The sequence below is a fragment of the Moschus berezovskii genome, chromosome 15 (assembly GCF_049115385.1).
Source record: "Moschus berezovskii isolate FMDL1 chromosome 15, NW_MosBer_1.0, whole genome shotgun sequence".
Taxonomy (NCBI): domain Eukaryota; kingdom Metazoa; phylum Chordata; class Mammalia; order Artiodactyla; family Moschidae; genus Moschus; species Moschus berezovskii.
The window spans coordinates 67,886,769-67,906,254 of NC_142474.1; the positions used below are offsets into that span (position 1 = coordinate 67,886,769).

The 19,486-nt window shown below is 44.4% G+C and overlaps 1 protein-coding gene and 1 pseudogene across 1 annotated transcript in view; both read left to right on the forward strand.

Moving 5' to 3' along the window:
• CCDC3 (coiled-coil domain containing 3) overlaps positions 1-2,464 on the forward strand; it is a 101,797-nt gene extending 99,333 nt beyond the window's left edge. The window contains exon 3 of the mRNA XM_055427680.2: positions 629-2,464. Within this exon, the coding sequence (XP_055283655.1) occupies positions 629-904 (276 nt within the window). The 3' untranslated portion in view covers positions 905-2,464. The remainder of the gene's footprint in view (positions 1-628) is intronic.
• On the forward strand, positions 1,515-10,513 carry LOC129554566 (PRELI domain-containing protein 1, mitochondrial pseudogene; annotated as a pseudogene).
• The last annotated feature ends 8,973 nt before the right edge of the window (positions 10,514-19,486 follow it).

The window sequence follows — 19,486 nt, forward strand, 5'->3', positions numbered from 1 at the left end:
TGTATATTATCTTTCCTGTAGACCATCCATATTCTCTGTGCATTTTTCTGTTTTTTTGAGTCACTAGAGCGGTCCTTTTTGCTAGAGTGACAAATATTTAGATTTTTTTTTTAAGAGACAACTCGATTTTTTCAAAAGAGATGCTTACTTGCAGACCATCCCACAGCTACTAGAGAGATTTCCAGAATGAGGGTATTTGCACCTTGGTGCCAGCAAAGTTCTTTGGTGAAAATTCGCTGAAGGCCCTCTGTGGACCAAGTTTCCCTAGGTGATCCTCAAGCTTTGGCTTTCCTGAAAAATGTTCTAGAGCGATTCGAACTGCACAGGTAAAAGTGCTGACTGAGGAGAGCACAGGTGAAGACTGACCGCTCCAACAGGGGAGAGAGAGGATGCAAATGGATAAGCACGTAAGGCAAACCATGGCGCATCTTTTTACAGCAAAAGAGGGGCTCTGCAGTGGGGTCCACAGGGCGGAAGCAAAAAGGGGGCATGAGGGCTGGCCCTGTCCCCGGGTCAGGCCATTAGTGGCAGGAGGCCTGTGCCTCGGGGCTGGCAGCTCCAGGAAGCTTACCTGGGGAGGGTTCTGAAACTAACCTGCCTCTCCCCGCCCCCCGCGCTTCCCCCCCAGCTCATGTGTTCCTCGGTGCAGAAGGCCCTGTTTGAGGAGGAGGACCACGTCAAGAAGCTGCAGCAGAAGGTCGCCACCCTGGAGAAGCGGAACAAGCAGCTGCGGGAGCGGGTGAAGAAGGTCAAGCGGTCCCTGCGGCAGGCGCGGAAGCACGGCCGCCACCTGGAGCTGCTGAACCGCAAGCTGAGCGAGAAGCTGGCGGCAGCGGCGGGCGCGCTCCCGCACATCAACGCGCTGGGCCGCGAGCCCGCGGGGGCCCCTTACCTGCGGGGTTAGCGGGCTTGGAGCGCCGGCCTCCCCTGGGCCCGGGCGGGGCCCCTTCCAGGCAGTGGAAAGGGAGGTGGGACTTGTACACGCACGTAGCTCAAGAACCCTCGTAGATGACGTTTTTACTCTGCATTTGGTAGCGGCTACTGGGTTTACAGGGCAAGTCTCCTGTCTCCTTGGCTGCCTGATTCCTGCCCTCCTGTGTGCCTGGGCCTGACCCTGCGATCAAGGAGCAGCTGGGAAAGTGCACTTATTAGGGAAAGAACATTTCAGAATCTCTCTAGAGGCACATGGACTCAAGGGGTTCGGCCTCCATTTTCAAGGAAAGGCAGTGTGGTCTCAGTTCTGAGTGGCAGGACCACCCTGAGCTTGGAGCAGTGTTGAGAAGCAAGTGGTGGCACCGTCTGGTGTCATTAAGACTTAATGAGCCCATCACAGGTCAGGGAATGGAGCTGGGAGTCAGGTGGCAGGAAATTGAGTAGGATGAATAATACCTGCTGTCCAACAGCAGCTGCCCAGGGGACTCCTGTGGGCCACTTTAACCTAGAGGGGAACTGCCTTTATGGGCCTGTCATGTTTCATCACAGCACATTTCTAAGTTGGAAGAGCCTGAACTTCCATGGCTAAATTCGAACTTATTGTTTGCTCCGTGCTTGGCTCCAACTTCTCCGAATTCGAGGTGAGCTGACCCAACATGCTGTGAACTTCTGTTGTGCAAAGACATTTTCTTTACCCACTGGGGCCTGGGGACCTTGCCTCGTTACCGTCTGCGCTCTGCTCGTGAAAGGGCTTGTTGCAGGCCTCCCGATCTTGGCTTCTTTGCACAAATGCTTCCCCCCCTCACCTGGACTGTCCAGACAGACCCCAGCAGTAGTGCTTGTGTGTTGGCCCACTTCTCACCGCGGTAGATTCTGTGTATGGTCATGTCACCTTCTTTGGGAAGAAACCTTTAGAGAGGTATTGCAAATATCTTTTACTGTTTGCAGTGCTAACACTTGAGCCCTTGACTTACCCACATGTGATCAGATCCCCAGTATGTGATCAGATCCCCGGTGTGTGATTAAGTAGTCACCCACCCCTTGGTTATCCTCTGTTAATGGATCCTCTAAACCAACCACCTTCCCTTCCCTGCCCCGTAACCACCCCAGATACAGGGGGGCCTGATAATGCCATCCTCTCCACTGGAAATGCTCAGATTTCCATCCACTGCCTTTAGAAAAATCATGTCCTTCTTGTTCTCGGAGACTGTCTGGGGCATGAGCCTTGTATCCTTTGGTGGCAGGCAGTGGCCTCAGGGGAGAAGTTGATGCCCTGGTCTGCACAGCAGGGGACTTCTCAAGGGCTCTTCACTGCCACGCTTCTGCCAGCACTTCATTAGTGGTAGTTTTCACAGTCTGGTACAACAGGAGGTGCGTCTTCTGGTTTCTTCTTCCCAGGGACGTTCCATTCTGCAGTTTCACTGCCACCCACGGGTGATTTACAGCCAGCATCTGGAGAACTGTGGAAGCTGGGTCTCTTCAGATGCGTTATGTTCTGCCTTTTCAATAAAGATGAGCAGTAGTTCAGCCACAGCAGCAAAGTGATGTGTGTTTCTTCTGGAGCAGGGAGACTGCGGGATTTCCAGCCCGAGCCTGGAAAGGCCATTTCCATCCTCTGGGGTAAGCACCTGCGGGTCATACCTGGGATAAAGGAGAGACTGAGCCCAGTCCACCTTTGCTGTCTCCTGGGTTCCCATCTTCCCACACACCTGCAGACGAGCCGTGTGATCCTGGCCTCACCTCATGAGGGACACGCAGCTTCATTAATCAATGCCTTCAAAAGTGCACTCAGATCTATGCCGATGGGAACTCCCCAAGCCTCCATTATCTGCTCCACTGTCATCTTACAGCAGCCCTTGCCACTGGCTCATTGCACGAGTAGGAATGTTTATCCAGGAAAAACCCAAGAACTGCTCAGAACTTCACACACTTTAGCCAACTTATCAGAGCACAGTCTCTGAGCCATGGTGTTTGGTTCCACTTGGTGTGATTTTACCAAAGTCATATAATAAGCAGGAGGCCAATAGATTGTAGCACCTTTTAAACCTGTGTCCCCAGGAGTCACAGACTTATGGCATATGGCCCATACCTCAGGTTGGGGTGAGGCTTCTGTGTCTGAAGGTAACCCTACTGGACTACAGGTCTGGGCCACTGTCGCACACCACCCCCACACCCCTCCCCATCCTCATTTATTTAAACCTGCCTAGCAGCAGAAGTTAACAGGGATCCCTGCTTCTGTGGTACAAGTCTCCATCTTCCTTGGGGGAAGAGAGACGGTGAACTCCTATCACATGACTACAGATCAGTTGTTAGCTCAGCAATGTCCATATTCTATGAAGGTTTAGGCTCTTGCACACACATCTCATTTAATATTCCTAATAATTTCATCAATAGTGATTCTGATCATCATTCTCCAGGGGGAATCTGGGGCTTCACGAGATTACATTGACCAGGGTACACACTAGGACAGGTGGCCCGTCAAGGCTCCAAGCCCATCTTCGTTTGTGTGCATGTGCTCACCTGCAGGATGGGGATGGCTTCACTCCTTCCATAAAGGCTGTCAAGAGGGTTGAAATTACTCCTAAAGACACTCAGCATGATGCCTGAGAGCCCATACACACTCAATAGGTATAATACAAATCTTCACTGTGAGTGTTAAGTACTCACCCGAAAGGCCCAATGCATGTCATAAGGAAGAGGATTGGTGGGATTCCACGTGATCTTCTCATCACCTTTCTAATCACTGTACAATATTGCAGCTCATTTCCATTCTCGTTTCTGAACCAGCTACTTTTCTTTCCCAATCAGTAGTTGGTTGTTCCTCTAAATTTACCATGAAAATATAGTCCATCAGAAGTGTGTTTCCTCCCATTCCTAGGGTCACACAACCTGAACTTGAGACTTCAAAGTTTTATTCAGTGGATAGGCTGAGGACCTAAGCCTGGGAAGTGCCTCTCAGGTAGTTCTAAAGGACTGTTCCAAAGAGGTAAGGGAGGAACCAGAATACATGAGTTTTTGCAAAAACAAAACCAGATAGATCATCAAAAGATTACTGTTAGTTAAGGAAAAACCAGACATCTCAAGTTAATGAAGTGAGCACTTATCTATGTATGGGAAGGTAGAAGAGTCTGGGCTCACTGAAGTCATTCCTTTGATGAGCACCCTACCTGTCTAGGGCCAGCACCCTATTTCTCTCCATCCTGAATCCCCTCAGGGTGCACAGCCGGCTGCTGCAGTGGCTGCTGGCTCTTGGCCGCACCATCGTTTGTTTACTGATGTGGCAGAGGACATTCTTCATCCAACTAGTGTGCCACTATCTAGTTTGCGCCCCTTCTCTCCTCCCTCCCAGCTCAGAGGAAGAAACATCACATCCCTCTGGCCCACATCCAGGGTCAAATCCTTTCTCCTGAGTCTATGTTGCTCCTCTCAAAACCTGGCTCCACCAACGTTCCCTCATCATGTATGTGTGTGTTGCCTTTTTTATTAAGTAATTTTATACAACAAATTGAAAGTCATGTCAAACATAAATGCAGTGCAGACAAATAAGCTGTTCATATGTAAACAGAATGAATGCATTCAAAATGTGAGCAATATCATGAGCCTTAGTGAAGGCGCAGAAGCTAGAAGACTTGAGGCCAAGTAATGCCTTTGAACTAGGTTTTCAGGCTAAATATAAGATTCTGTATTTTATAAGTGAACAAAAAGTATTTTTAGAACCAGTATGACCAAAATATTGCACAGGACCTACCCTTCAAAATTCATTCATGGTTCATTTGTTATTGAAGTTTAACTGGGCATCCTTTATTTTTCTTTGCTAAACTTGGCAACTCTACTCTGAGCTTTAGTGTATTTTCACTGATAAGATAATAATACCTAGGTAGCTCATCTGGCTGTTAAGATACTCAAATGGGGTACAATGATGGCATGTCATGAATCTTTTTTGACTTAAATATTCAGCTCTATGCCTATCTGCTGATGTCTCCAAAAAAGAGATAAAAAGACTTGGAGAGGGAGATGTGAAACAGCAGGGACTGCCTGAGCACATGCCCGGGGTGACAGTGAGACAGGAGGCTGCTTTTGCTCTGTCCTCGGTCTCCCTGACGCTGCTTCGCATAATGTGAACACCTGGTGGTTCAAGAGTGTGATTCTAGTGTTAAAAAAATAGTTACTTTTCAAATATATTTCCTAATTGGAGTATACTTGCCTTACGATGTTCTACTGTACAACTATGTGAATTCCCTCCCTCTTGGACCTCCCTCCTACCCCTCTAGGTCACCGAGTGCTGAGCTGAGCTCCCTGTGCGATACAGGAGCTTCCCGCTAGCTTCTGTTTTACGCATGGTAGTGTATATGTGTCAGTCCCAATCTCCCATTTCATCCCACCCTCGCCTTTCTCTCCATGTCCAAAAGTCCATTTCTCTACATCTGTGTCTCTATTATTACCCTGCAAATATGTTCATCAGTACCATTTTCTTGACTCTGTATACCTGTGTTAATATACAATGTTTTTCTCTTCGGACTTACTTCACTCTGTATGACAGACTCTAGCTTCATCCACATCACTAAAAATGACCCAATTTCATTCCTTTTAAGGGTTATTCAGAAACAGTTTAAAAAGGATTGAGGCTGTCTTTAAAGATGGTGACACTGAAGGCTCCTGGACTCCCTGCCTCCAGTGGACACACCAAATGGACAGCTACACACAGAGCAACTCTGTCTGAAGAAGCTCACTCACTGGTTAAGCATCTCTTACAAAATTAGGGACCAAGATAATGCCTATGTCGAAATGAGTAGGAAAGGCTGAGATATGCTCTTGCTAAAACCCCAGCGGTGGCACAGAGCCCTACAATTGAAAGGGAATAGTCAAATGCCAGTTTCTCCTTGAGGGATGAAGGGTCTGGACCCCATATCTACAACTCCAGGTTTTAAGATTCCCACCCAAAGGCCTCCAGACAGGTACCTAGCTCTAAAAGTCAATGGGGTTTGAATCCACCAGTTCCACAGACAATGGGAAGCAAAGCAGCAGTTGTTAAAGGCACAAGCACTCACCTCAGCAATCCCCTCGAGGTCAGTGCAGGTCAAGCCCACCTCCCAGTCTCTCTCTGGATAGGGTCTACTTGGATACTTTAAACGCTGCTGCTTGAGGGTCAGGCCTCTAACTGAGCACCTATCTAGGGGCTGACTGCAATCCTCCCCAAAGGCACCACCTCTGTCTGCTCTCTCTGACCTGCTCCAAGTTGCCAGGCCCTCCCTGAAAGAAACCTGTACACACATCTGCACCCCAGCTTTTGTGGCTACTGGTAGTGGATGGGTCCCCAAATCAGCCGTCTCTGACAGCCACCAGGTCGTGCCTTCAGAAGCCAGAGAGGACAACAGAGGCGGTTTTAAACTGGACATCTCCTTCCCCTAGGGCTTAGCACAGAGAGGGCATACAGAAATGCTCAACTCCCAGTCCTTTCCTGAAGAGAGTCCATTTGTCTACTTCTAAAGCTTCTACTACCCACTCCAGTATTCTCGGGCCATCTCTGGTGGTTCAAACGCTAAAGAATCCACCTGAAATGCAGGAGATCTGGGTTTGATCCCTGGGTTGGGAAGATCCCCTGGAGGAGGGCATGGCAACCCACTCCAGTATTCTTGCCTGGAGAATCCCCATGGACAGTCCACCAGTGTTCGCAAAGAATCGGACATGACTGAGCAACTAAGCACAAAGTTTCTGCCTGAGGGTCAGCCTTCTAACGTATTCTGCCCCTAGGGGCGGACTGTGATCCTCCCTTAAGGGCAGGGAAGCCAGCAGACACCTCTCCCTCCAGCCTGTCCCAGGTTACTAGTTATCTCCCTGGAAGGAGCCTGGACACGTGTCTCTGTGCCCCAGCTTTTCTGCCTGCCTCCTCAGGGATAGGTACCCAAGCTGCTTGGTTCTGAGAGCAAACAGGACTTACATTCATGTAGCAAACAAAGACATTCTTAACACATTATTGACCAAAGACATATTAATACATCTTCTGTTACCCAAACGTTATTCATTATACAACTTATGACTGTCATTATTATTCACATTTTGCCCTGTGAGGTTTTTGTTCCTACCTTTTGTATATTAAAATTTTCAAAAATGACGCATCACCAAATTTTGAGTGAAGAATTTTTCGGTCAGTTTTATGCAGATACTTTCTCTTGATTGAGCAAGATATACCTTAGTGTCTCAGGAGAAGACTGGAGAAGGAAATGGCAACCCACTCCAGCATTGTTGCCTGGAGAATCCCCATGGGCAGAGGAGCCTGGCAGACTTCAGTTCATGGGGTCACAAAGAGTCAGACACGACTGAGACTAAGACAGAAGAAGATGGTCCTTTAGGACTTCTCTGGTGGTGGTTAAGAATCTGCCAGCCAGTGCAGGGGAGATGGGTTCAGTCCCTGGTCAGGGAAGATTCCATGTCACATGGCAACTAAGCCCGTGTGCCACAACTACTGAGCCCATGCGCCTAGAGCCTGTGCCCCGCAAAGAGAAGCCATCGCAATGAGAAACCCGCACACTGCAACTAGAGAAAAGCCCCCCAGCTCTCCGCAACTAAATAAAGCCTCCACACAGCAACGAAGATCCAGTGCAACCAAAAATAAATTATAAAAACGATGATAGCTCTTCAGGTATAGTTATCACTCATATGATTTGAACATTAGACCAACAAAAAGACAAAAAATCTTAGTGACTGACTGCCACAGAAAGTGAAAATGAAACTCACGGTGCTGGAGAACACTCCTTTGCTTCTGCAGAAGATTGGACTGAAGACATTTCATGAAAATTAGAAGACTTTATAGGTGTGTCATATATAACGACTGAATGTAATAACCTACAAAGTGTTACTGAAATAGCAGAATTAATTTTGGGTATATGTGAACTGTGAACTTCCAGATGTTCAAGCTGGTTTTAGAAAAGGCAGAGGAACCAGAGATCAAATTGCCAACATCCGCTGGATCATCGAAAAAGCAAGAGAGTTCCAGAAAAACATCTATTTCTGCTTTATTGACTATGCCAAAGCCTTTGTGTGGATCACAGTGAACTGTGGAAAATTCTGAAAGAGTTGGGAATACCAGACCACCTGACCTGCCTCTTGAGAAACCTGTATACAGGCCAGGAAGTGACAGTTAGAACTGGATATGGAACAACAGACTAGTTCCAAATAGGAAAAGGAGTACGTCAAGGCTATATATTGTCACCCTGCTTATTTAACTTACATGCAGAGTACATCATGAGAAATGCTGGGCTGGAGGAAGCACAGGCTGGAATCAAGATTGCTGGGAGAAATATCAATAACCTCAGATATGCAGATAACACCACCCTTATGGCAGAAAGTGAAGAGGAACTAAAGGGCCTCTTGATGAAAGTGAAAGAGGAGAGTGAAAAAGTTGGCTTAAAGCTCAACATTCAGAAAAACTAAGATCATGGCATCTGGTCCCATCACTTCATGGCAAATAAATGGGAAAACAGTTGAAATAGTGGCTGACTTTATTTTTCTGGGCTCCAAAATCACTGCAGATGGTGACTGCAGCCTTGAAATTAAAAGACGCTTGCTCCTTGGAAGGAAAGTTATAACCAACCTAGACAGCATATTAAAAAGCAGAGACATTACTTTGCCAACAAAGGTCCATCTAGTCAAGGCTATGGTTTTTCCAGTAGTCATGTATGAAATGTGAGAGTTGGACTATCAAGAAAGCTGATCGCCAAAGAATTGATGCTTTTGAACTGTGGTGCTGGAGAAGACTCTTGAGAGTCCCTTGGACTGCAAAGAGATCCAACCAGTCCATCCTAGAAGAGATCAGTCCTGGGTGTTCATTGGAGGGCCTGATGTTAAAGCTGAAACTTCAGTACTTTGGCCACCTGATGTGAAGAGCTGACTCATTTGAAAAGACCCTGATGCTGGGAAAGATTGAAGGCAGGAGAAGGGGATGACAGGGGATGAGATGGTTGGATGGCATCACCGACTCAATGGACATGAGTTTGGTTGAACTCCGGGAGTTGGTGATGGACAGGGAGGCCTGGTGTGCTGCGGTTCATGGGGTCACAAAGAGTCGGACACGACTGAACTGAGCTGCTTTTTTGAGTTAGTCACTTCTCAAACTTTTATCACCAACAGAATGAAAAATCATGTAAAAAGTATGATAAAGCTTTAAAATGGACTCATGTAACCAACAGTGACATAAATTTCTTTTAAAGAAGTTTCTTGAATTCATAATTTTGATGGACAAATGAGAAAGTCACACTGGACCCATTATTTGAAACACCTATCTTTCCCAAGGTTATGATGGGAAGAAAGTTTGAACAAATAATGACATTTCTTCACTTTAACAATAACTTGGAAACCCCACTTTCTGAAGACAGACTTTCATAAGTTACAACACTTTGGGGTTATTCTGATAATTCCTCATGGTGGCGGCAGCTGGTTGGGTGTAGTGCTGTAGCGACTGAGCCACTGCTAGCATGGTGGCCGCACATCGAGCTCCAGCCCGGCCTCCGCACCCCTGATACTGCTTGGGCGCTGAGCCCACTCTGGCCAGGACGATGGTGAAGTATTTCCTGGCCAGAGCGTGCTCCAGAGCTCCTGGGACCAAGTGTCCGCTGCCTTCTGGCAGTGGTACCCGAATCCCTATAGCAAACATGTCTTGATGGAAGACAGTGCAACCTTTGACCAGAATCTCCTGTCCCAACGACTCCTAACCAAGACAAACAGGATGCCCCGCTGGGCTGAGTGACTGTTTCCTGCCAATGTTGCTCACTCAGAGTACATCCTGGAGGACTCTACTGTGGACCCACAAAAACCAGACCATGACCACCTTTACCTGGAACATCAACCATGCCCGGCTGATGGTGGTGGAGAAATGATGTGTTTACCATGTGAACTCTGATAACAGCAGCTGGACCAAAATCCACCAGGAAGCCTGGGTCTCTAGCTTATTTGGCATCTCCAGAGCTGTCCAGGAATTTGGTCTCACACAGTTCAAAAGCAATGTGACCAAGACTGTGAAGGGTTTTGAATACATCTTGGCCAAGCAGCAAGGTGAGGCCCCTCCCAAAACCCTTGTTGAAACAGCCAAGGAAGCCCAGGAGAAGGCCAAGGAGACGGCACTGGCAGCTACAGAGAAGGCCAAGGACCTTGTCGGCAAGGCGACCACCAAGAAGCAGCAGCAGCAGTTCGTGTAGCAATGCCCAGGCCCCGAGACAGCAGCCTAGCAGACTACTGGCTCCAATCCCTGTGCCCCCTCTTCCTGTACTTTATTATTGAAAGCCAGCTTCCAGCCCTGTCAACTGTCTGGGTGGTGGGCTGGGGGTAGGTGCCCTGTTTGGCATCTCCAGCACAGCCGGCTGGTTACCCGTGTCTGAGCTGGGCCTCCTTACTCCTGCATCAGGTGGCTGAGGACAGAGGCACAGTGACTTGCCCAGGGTCACGGCATCCAGGTGAAATGGTCATAAATGCTAGACTGTAAGCTCCATGAGGGCAGGGACCATTGTTTTATCCTCTGATGTGTCCCAAGTATCTGAAACAAAATCTTGCGTGTAACAGGCACTCAGTAAATATTTGTTGAATTCAAACGGAAAAGGAAAAAAAAACAACACTGTGGGGGTATTTTCTACCAAAACTTCAGTTGATCTGTGTTCCCAAACAGAGCCATCAGCAAATAAGGCAATGATAAGGTGAAGAGGGCAACAGACGCAAAACCTGCCGCCCAGAAAATTTACACAGTGTGGGATGGTCAGGGCGGTTACCGTAAGTGGAATTAGATATATATGCAACCTTGAGATTTACACGGGTGAAGGAAGGAACCACAGGAAACACTATTATCAGTCCTGCAACCTTATCTTGGTTCATGGCACCATGGTTACCACGGTAATTATTACAACAGCATGTCCGCATCTGAAAAACTGTTGAAAAATAAGTCCAGAGTTTGTAGGACTGTAAGAGAGAACCGTGGTCTACTAAACCAAATTAAAGGTGAAATCTAAAAATCTACAGAGCGGAAAAATGACATTCTTACGGAAGAAGGGTTTCCCTGATGGCTCAGCAGACAGAGTCCACCTGCAATGCAGGAGACACAAGAGATGGTGGGTTTGATCATGGGTCGGGAAGATACCCTAGATAAGGAAATGGTAACCCACTCCAGTATTCTTGCTGGAAGAATCCCATGGACAGAGGATCATGACGGGTTACAGTACATGAGGTCACAAAGAGTTGAACATGACTGAGTGACTAAGCACAACACGCAGAAAGGAAAAGTGATTCTTCTTATATGGAAAGACAAAAGGCTAGTCTACATGGTGACAGCTATTCATAACACCTCCATCTACAGGAAAGGAAGACAGGAGGACTGGCCATGAGATAACTAAGCCCACTTACATATTCAGTTCAGTTCAGTCGCTCAGTCGTGTCCTACTCTCCGTTACCCCATGAATCACAGCACACCAGGCCTCCCTGTCCATCACCAACTCCCGGAGTTCACTCAGACTCATGTCCATAGAGTTGGTGATGCCATCCAGCCATCTCATTCTCTGTCGTCCCTGTCTCCTCCCGCCCTCAATCCCTCCCAGCATCAGAGTCTTTTCCAGTGCGTCAACTCTTTGCATGAGGTGGCCAAAGTATTGGAGTTTCAGCTTTAGCATCAGTCCTTCCAATGGACACCCAGGATTGATCTCCTTTAGAATGGACTGGTTGGCTCTCCTTGCAGTCCAAGGTATAGTTAAATAGACCTTAAGACAAATTTTGTAATAAGAGACCAAGAAGATCATCTATAAAAGGGCCAATCCAACAACAGGCTATAACATTTGCAACTACTTATGCACTCAACTTAGAAAAACCTGAATATATCAAACAAATATTAACAGACCTAAAGGGAGAAAAAGACAGCAACACTATAATAGTAGGAACTTCTATTTTTCTAGTGACTATATTTTCATCAATGGATAGATCATCTAGAGAGAAAATCAATAAGAAAACACTAGACCTAACATGTTAGACCAGATAAACTTGGCAGACATTTAAGAACATTCCATCCAACAGCAGCAGTATACACATTCTTCAAGTATACATGGAACATTATTCAAGATAGATCACACAAAACAAGTCTCAACAAATTTAAGAGGACGGAAATTATATCAAGCATCTTTTCCAACCAAAGAAGTATGAGACTAGAAACAATTGTAAGAAAAAAACTGTAAAATTCACAGATATGTGGAGATTAAACAACACGTTACTGAACAATCAAGGAATCAAAATTAAGAGAAACAAAAACATCATGAGGCAAATGAAAATGCAGCAAAAGCAGTTATAGGAGAGATTAAGTGAGAAATGCCTACGTTAAGAAACAAGAAACATCTCAATACAGTAAACAGCTGTCCACTTCAAGAAATTTAGAAAAAGAACAAACTAAGCCTAAGGTTAGTAAAAGGAAGGAAATAACAAAGATCAGAGCAGAAATAAATGGAGATTAAAATGACAAACGATCAAGGAAACTAAAAACTGGTTTTTGAAAAGATAAAATACGCAAATCTTTGACCATATCCACTGAGAGAAAAAGAGAGGACTCACAATTAGAAATGAAAGATGAAATTTTACAACAAATATCACAGAAATGCAGAGATCACAAAATACTTTTGGCTACACTGTGTAGCTTAGCTTGTGGGATCTTAGTTCCTTGATGAGGGGTGGAACCTGTGCAAGCACAGAGTCCTAACCAATGGACCACCAGGGAGTTCCCTTAAGAGACTGTTATGTACAATTATATGCCAGCAAATCAAACAATTTCGAGTAAGTGCATGTATTCATAGAAACATAAAACCTTATTAGACTGAATCATGAAGAAATAGAAGATATGACAAAGCAATTACTAATAAGGAGACTGCATCAGTAATCAAAACCTCTCAACTAGTAAAAGTCCAGACCAGATGACTTTGTTGGTGTATTCTTCTAAACATTTAAGAACTAACACCAATTTTTCTCAAACTCTTAAAAAAAAAACACACACACACACAAGAGAATACTTGTAAATATTCTACTAGGCCAGAATTACCCTGATACCAAAACCAGAAAGAATAGTACAAGAAAATTATAGGCCAGTATCCCAGACGAAAATACAAGCAAAAATCCTCTAAAAATTCAATAATATTCAATATTCAACCTCATTAATGGGAACATAGAGCATGATCAAGTGGGATTTATTTCAGGGATACAAAAAGCATGGTTCAACACCCACAAATCGATGTGATATACCACATTAACAGAATCAAAGATAAATATGACCATCTCAGTAATGCAGAAAACAGTACTGGACAAAATTCAACATCCATTCATAATAGAAACTCAATTAACTGGATATAGACTGAAACTCAACATAATAAAAGCCGTATGTGGTAATAAGCCCACAGCTTGAGATCACACTCAGTGGTGAAAGTTGAAAGTTTATCTTCCAAGATCAAGAATAAGACGAGGACACCCACTCTGATCACTTTTATTCAGTCGAGTACTGGAAATCCTAACCAGGCCATCACACAAGGAAAAAAAAAAAAGCATCCAAATCAGCTTAGAAAAAGTAAAACTGTCTTTATTTGCAGATGACATGCTACAAAGAGCTTCCTTGGTGGCTCAGACAAACTCCTGCAATGACGGAGACCCGGGTCCAATCCATGGGTGGGAAAGATCCCCTGGAGAAGGGAATGTCAACCCACTCCAGTGTTCTTGCATGGAGAATCCTATGGCAGAGGAGCCTGGTGGGCTACAGTCCATGGGATCGCAAAGAGTCACACAGGACTGAGCAACTAACACACATGCCACTATATATAGAAAACTCTAAAAACTACAACAAAAAATGTTAGACAAACTAAAGTTGTAGGATATAAAATACAAAATCAGTTATTATACACACACACAACCACAAGCAAACTGAATCATTCACTCAACATTCAAAGTATAGTAGATAAAAATTTAAAACACCCTTTGGCACTATAGAGCAAGGACCATAAGGAAATGAGGAAAGAAGCACTGTATGTTAGCCACTCAGTCATGTCCAACTCTCTGCAACTCCATGGACTGTAGCTTGCCAGCCTCCTCTCTCCATGGAATTTTCCAGGCAAGAATACTGGAGTGGGTTGCCATTCCCTTCTCCAGGGGATCTTCCCAACTCAGGGATCAAACCCAGGTCTTCTGTATTACAGGCAGATCCTTTACTGTCTGAGCCACCAGGGAAGCCCCATAGTGGGCTTTTAAAGAAGCATTAAAGTAATAAAAAGCAAAGGTTATTCCTCTACCTCTGCATAAGGATTTAACTAGTAAACATAACAAAGGGAAGTGAAGTGAAGTTGCTCAGTCATGTCCAACTCTTTGCAACCCCATGGACTGAAGCCTACCAGGCTCCTCCGTCCATGGAATTTTCCAGGCAAGAGTACTGGAGTGGGTTGCCATTTTCCTTCTCCATAACAAAGGGAAGTTATTAGTAAATATCTCAAAACCAAATGAGCTGCTTATAAACAGTTTATTAGAATAAACTCATTGGACTTCCCTCATGATGCAGTGGATAAGAATCCACCTGCCAATGCAGGGGACATGGGTTTGAGCCTGTTCTGGGAATATTCCACATGCTGTGAAGCAACTATGCCCGTGCACCACAACTGCTGAGCCCGTGCTCTAGAGCCCACGAGCTACAACTACTGAGTCTGCGTGGTACAATTACTGCGGCCTGTGCTCACTGCCGTTAGAGAAAGTCCACACAAAGCAACGAAGACCTAACACAGCCAAAAATAAACAGATAAAAATTTTTTAAAGAACAAACTCATTTATGTTGCAAAATGGTGAAAGGAGGTGACAAGCCTCACAAGCCTGGTGATATCTGATTGTCCAAGAAAAGAAACTTGGTTCAAGTTTAAAAATGACAAAAAATTATAAATTTAAACTTTTACAAAGGTACAGCTTTTTAGAAATGGGTATGACCTTATCTAGAGAGTAAAAATAACATCATAGCTGGCTTTAAGAAGTCATTCAAGCTCAACAATAACTTTATATTAATATCAACAATAAGCATATCAACTCCTAGTTTTAGACTGGACTGATCTATTAGCCAAAAGAAGCAATGATGTTAACATGAGCAACAAGAGCTATTTCTCCTTGTATAAACTTATATCAGTTACTGATTCAGTTCAGTTCAGTTCAGTCGCTCAGTCGTGTCCGACTCTCCGCGACCCCATGAATCACAGCACGCCAGGCCTCCCTGTCCATCACCAACTCCCGGAGTTCACTCAAACTCATGTCCATCGAGTCAGTGATGCCATCCAGCCATCTCATTCTCTGTCGTCCCCTTCTCCTCCCGCCCCCAACCTTTCCCAGCATCAGAGTCTTTTCCAGTGAGTCAACTCGTTGCATGAGGTGGCCAAAATATTGCAGTTTCAGCTTTAGCATCAGTCCTTCCAATGAACACCCAGGATTGATCTCCTTCAGAATGGACTGGTTGGATCTCCTTGCAGTCCAAGGGACTCTCAAGAGTCTTCTCCAACACCACAGTTCAAAAGCATCAATTCTTCGGCGATCAGCTTTCTTCACAGTCCAACTCTCACATCCATACATGACCACGGGAAAAACCATAGCCTTGACTAGATGGACCTTGGTTGGCAAAGTAATGTCTCTGCTTTTTAATATACTATCAAGGTTGGTCATAACTTTCCTTCCAAGGAGTAAGCGTCTTTTAATTTCCTGGCTGCAGTCAGCATCTGCAGTGATTTTGGAGCCCCCCAAAATAAAGTCTGACACTGTTTCCACTGTTTTTCCATCTATTTTCCATGAAGAGATGGGACCAGATGCCATGATCTTTGTTTTCTCAATGTTGAGCTTCAAGCCAACCTTTCCACTCTCCTCTTTCACTTTCATCAAGAGGCTTTTTAGTTCCTCTTCACTTTCTGCCATAAGGGTAGTTTACTGATAGTTAACAGCAAATAAACACAATTCAACATCAAAATACATACTAAGTATACTGTTAACCCACCATAGGCATGCACTCAAGGAAAGATTTTTTAAAGAGTAAAAGGAACTCAGCAAATACAAACCCCACTTGTTTACCAAAAATCCATCACCTCTAGCATGACTAGTGTTAGAGGCACTGCCTGCCCAGTGGTGACTGTTAAACAGCTGAGGGATCCTGACAATCCAAAGGCAGCATTATCATTTTTTCTCCAAGTAAGGATTTGTATGAATAGCCACACGAGGGTTTTACTGTCTTTTACTTTCAATCAGTGAAACTGACCTTCTCATGAAGAGACAGGTATAACAAAATATGATGAGATAATCCTATGGAGTTTTAATTAATTAACCCCAAGACACTAATTAAACCACCAAGGGATAAAAAAATTTTCATATAGGTTGATGGTTTTGGTTGGGGTGACCTTGGAGAACAGAAAAGCCTCTGTGTAATTAAAATCTAGACTTTCTAGTCAAAATATATTATTGATATATTTTTTATTAACATATATTATTTGCATATTTATTGATATCATTTTTTTAAAAGTTTTTAATAAATTTAAAGATAGGCTACATTTGAGCAAAGAGCGACAGTTTTAATCAAAACAGTAATTAATGTAAAAACTGACATATAAAACATGGGTTTTAAGAGCAGTAATTATAGGGAAAGCATTTCAAAATGAAGGTTAAAATTCAGGATTTTTAAAAAAATTACAGTACTTAAAACATGCAAGACTACTACTCTTTAACAAAATGGCTCCATAAAAATGAACTTTTGAGCAAGCATAACCAATATATGGGCTCTCATCCAAGGTAAGGTACAGCGGCTGCACTTTGCTGGAGCAGCTGTGAAGAGATACTCCACGACCAAGGTAAGTGAAACCCAAATAAGAGGGTAGGTATTGGGAGGGGGCATTAGAGGGCAGACACATTGAAATCATAATCACAAAAAACTAGTTGATCTGATCATATGGACCACAGTCCTGTCTAACTCAATGAAGCTAAGCCATGCCGTGTGGGGCCACCCAAGACGGACGGGTCATGGTAGAGAAGTCTGACAGAATGTGGTCCACTGGAGAAGGGAATGGCAAACCACTTCAGTATACTTGCCTTGAAAACCCAATGAACAGTAACAAAAGGCAAAATGATAGGATAGTGAATGAGGAATTCCCTAGGTCGGTAGGTGCCCAGTATGCTACTGGAGATCAGTGGAGAAATAACTCCAGAAAGACTGAAGGGATGGAGCCAAAGCAAAACAATTACCCAGTTGTGGATGTGACTGATGCTAGAAGCAAGGTCCGATGCTGTAAAGAGCAATATTCCATAGGAACCTGGAATGTTAGGTCCATGAATCAAGGCAAATTGGAAGTGGTCAAACAGGAGATGGCAAGAGTGAACGTCGACATTCTAGGAATCAGTGAACTAAAATGGACTGGAATGGGTGAATTTAACTCAGATGACCATTATATCTACTACTGTGGGCAGGAATCCCTTAGAAGAAATGGAGTAGCCATCATGGTCAACAAAAGAGTCTGAAATGCAGTACTTGGATGCAATCTTAAAAACGACAGAATGATTTCTGTTCATTTCCAAGGCAAACCATTCAATATTACAGTAATCCAAGCCTATGCCCCAACCAGTAACACTGAAGAAGCTGAAGTTGAACGGTTCTATGAAGACCTACAAGACCTTTGAGAACGAACACCAAAAAATGATGTCCTTTTCATTATAGGGGACTGGAATGCAAAAGTAGGAAGTCAAGAAACACCTGGAGTAACAGGCAAATTTGGCCTTGGAGCACGGAATGAAGCAGGGCAAAGGCTAATAGAGTTTTGCCAAGAGAACGCACTGGTCATAGCAAACACCCTCTTCCAACAACACAAGAGAAGACTCTACACATGGACATCACCAGATGGTCAACACCGAAATCAGATTGATTATATTCTTTGCAGCCAGAGATGGAGAAGCTGTATACAGTTAGCAAAAACAAGACCAGGAGCTGACTGTGGCTCAGATCATGAACTCCTTATTGCCAAATTCAGACTGAAATTGAAGAAAGTAGGGAAAACCACTAGACCATTCAGATATGACCTAAATCAAATCCCTTATGATTATACAGTGGAAGTAAGAAGTAGATTTAAGGGTCTAGATCTGATAGATAGAGTGCCTGATGAACTCTGGACGGAGGTTCGTGACATTGTACAGGAGACAGGGACCAAGACCATCCCCATGGAAAAGAAATGCAAAAAAGCAAAATGATTGTCTGAGGAGGACTTACAAATAGCTGTGAAAAGAAGAGAAGCTAAAAGTAAAGGAAGAAAGGAAAGATATAAGCATCTGAATGCAGAGTTCCAAAGAATAGCAAGGAGAGATAAGAAAGCCTTCCTCAGCGATCAATGCAAAGAAATAGAGGAAAACAACAGAATAGGAAAAACAAGAGATCTTTTCAAGAAAATTAGAGATATCAAGGGAACACTTCATGCAAAGATGGGCTCGATAAAGGACAGAAGTGGTATGGACCTAACAGAAGCAGAAGATATTAAGAAGAGGTGGCAAGAATACATAGAAGAACTGTACAAAAAAGATCTTCACGACGAAGATAACGATAGCATGATCACTCACCTGGAGCCAGACATCTTGGAATGTGAAGTCAAGTGGGCCTTAGAGAGCATCACTATGAACAAAGCTAGTGGAGGTGATGGAATTCCAGTTGAGCTATTTCAAATCCTGAAAGATGATGCTGTGAAAGTGCTGCACTCAATATGCCAGCAAATTTGGAAAACTCAGCAATGGCCACAGGACTGGAAAAGGTCAGTCTTCATTCCAATCCCAAAGAAAGGGAATGCCAAAGAATGTTCAAACTCCCGCACAGTTGCACTCATCTCACACGCTAGTAAAGTCATGCTCAAAATTCTCCAAGCTAGGCTTCAGCAATACGTGAACCGTGAACTCCCAGATGTTCAAGCAGGTTTTAGAAAAGGCAGAGGCACCAGAGATCAAATTGCCAACATCCGCTGGATTATGGAGAAAGCAAGAGAGTTCCAGAAAAACATCTATTTCTGCTTCATTGACTATGCCAAAGCCTTTGACTGTGTGGATCACAATAAACTGTGGAACATTCTGAAAGAGATGGGAATACCAGACCACCTGATCTGCCTCTTGAGAAACCTGTATGCAGGTCAGGAAGCAACAGTTAGAACTGGACATGGAACAACAGACTGGTTCCAAATAGGAAAAGGAGTACGTCAAGGTTGTATATTGTCACCCTGCTTATTTAACTTATATGCAGAGTACATCATGAGGAACGCTGGGCTGGAAGAAGCACAAGCTGGAATCAAGATTGCCGGGAGAAATATCAGTAACCTCAGATATGCAGATGACACCACTGTTATGGCAGAAAGTGAAGAGGAACTCAAAGGCCTCTTGATGAAAGTGAAAGAGGAGAGTGAAAAGGTTGGCTTGAAGCTCAACATTCAGAAAATGAAGATCATGGCATCTGGTCCCATCACTTCTTGGGAAATAGATGGGGAAACAGTGGAGACCATGTCAAACTTTATTTTTTTGGGCTCCA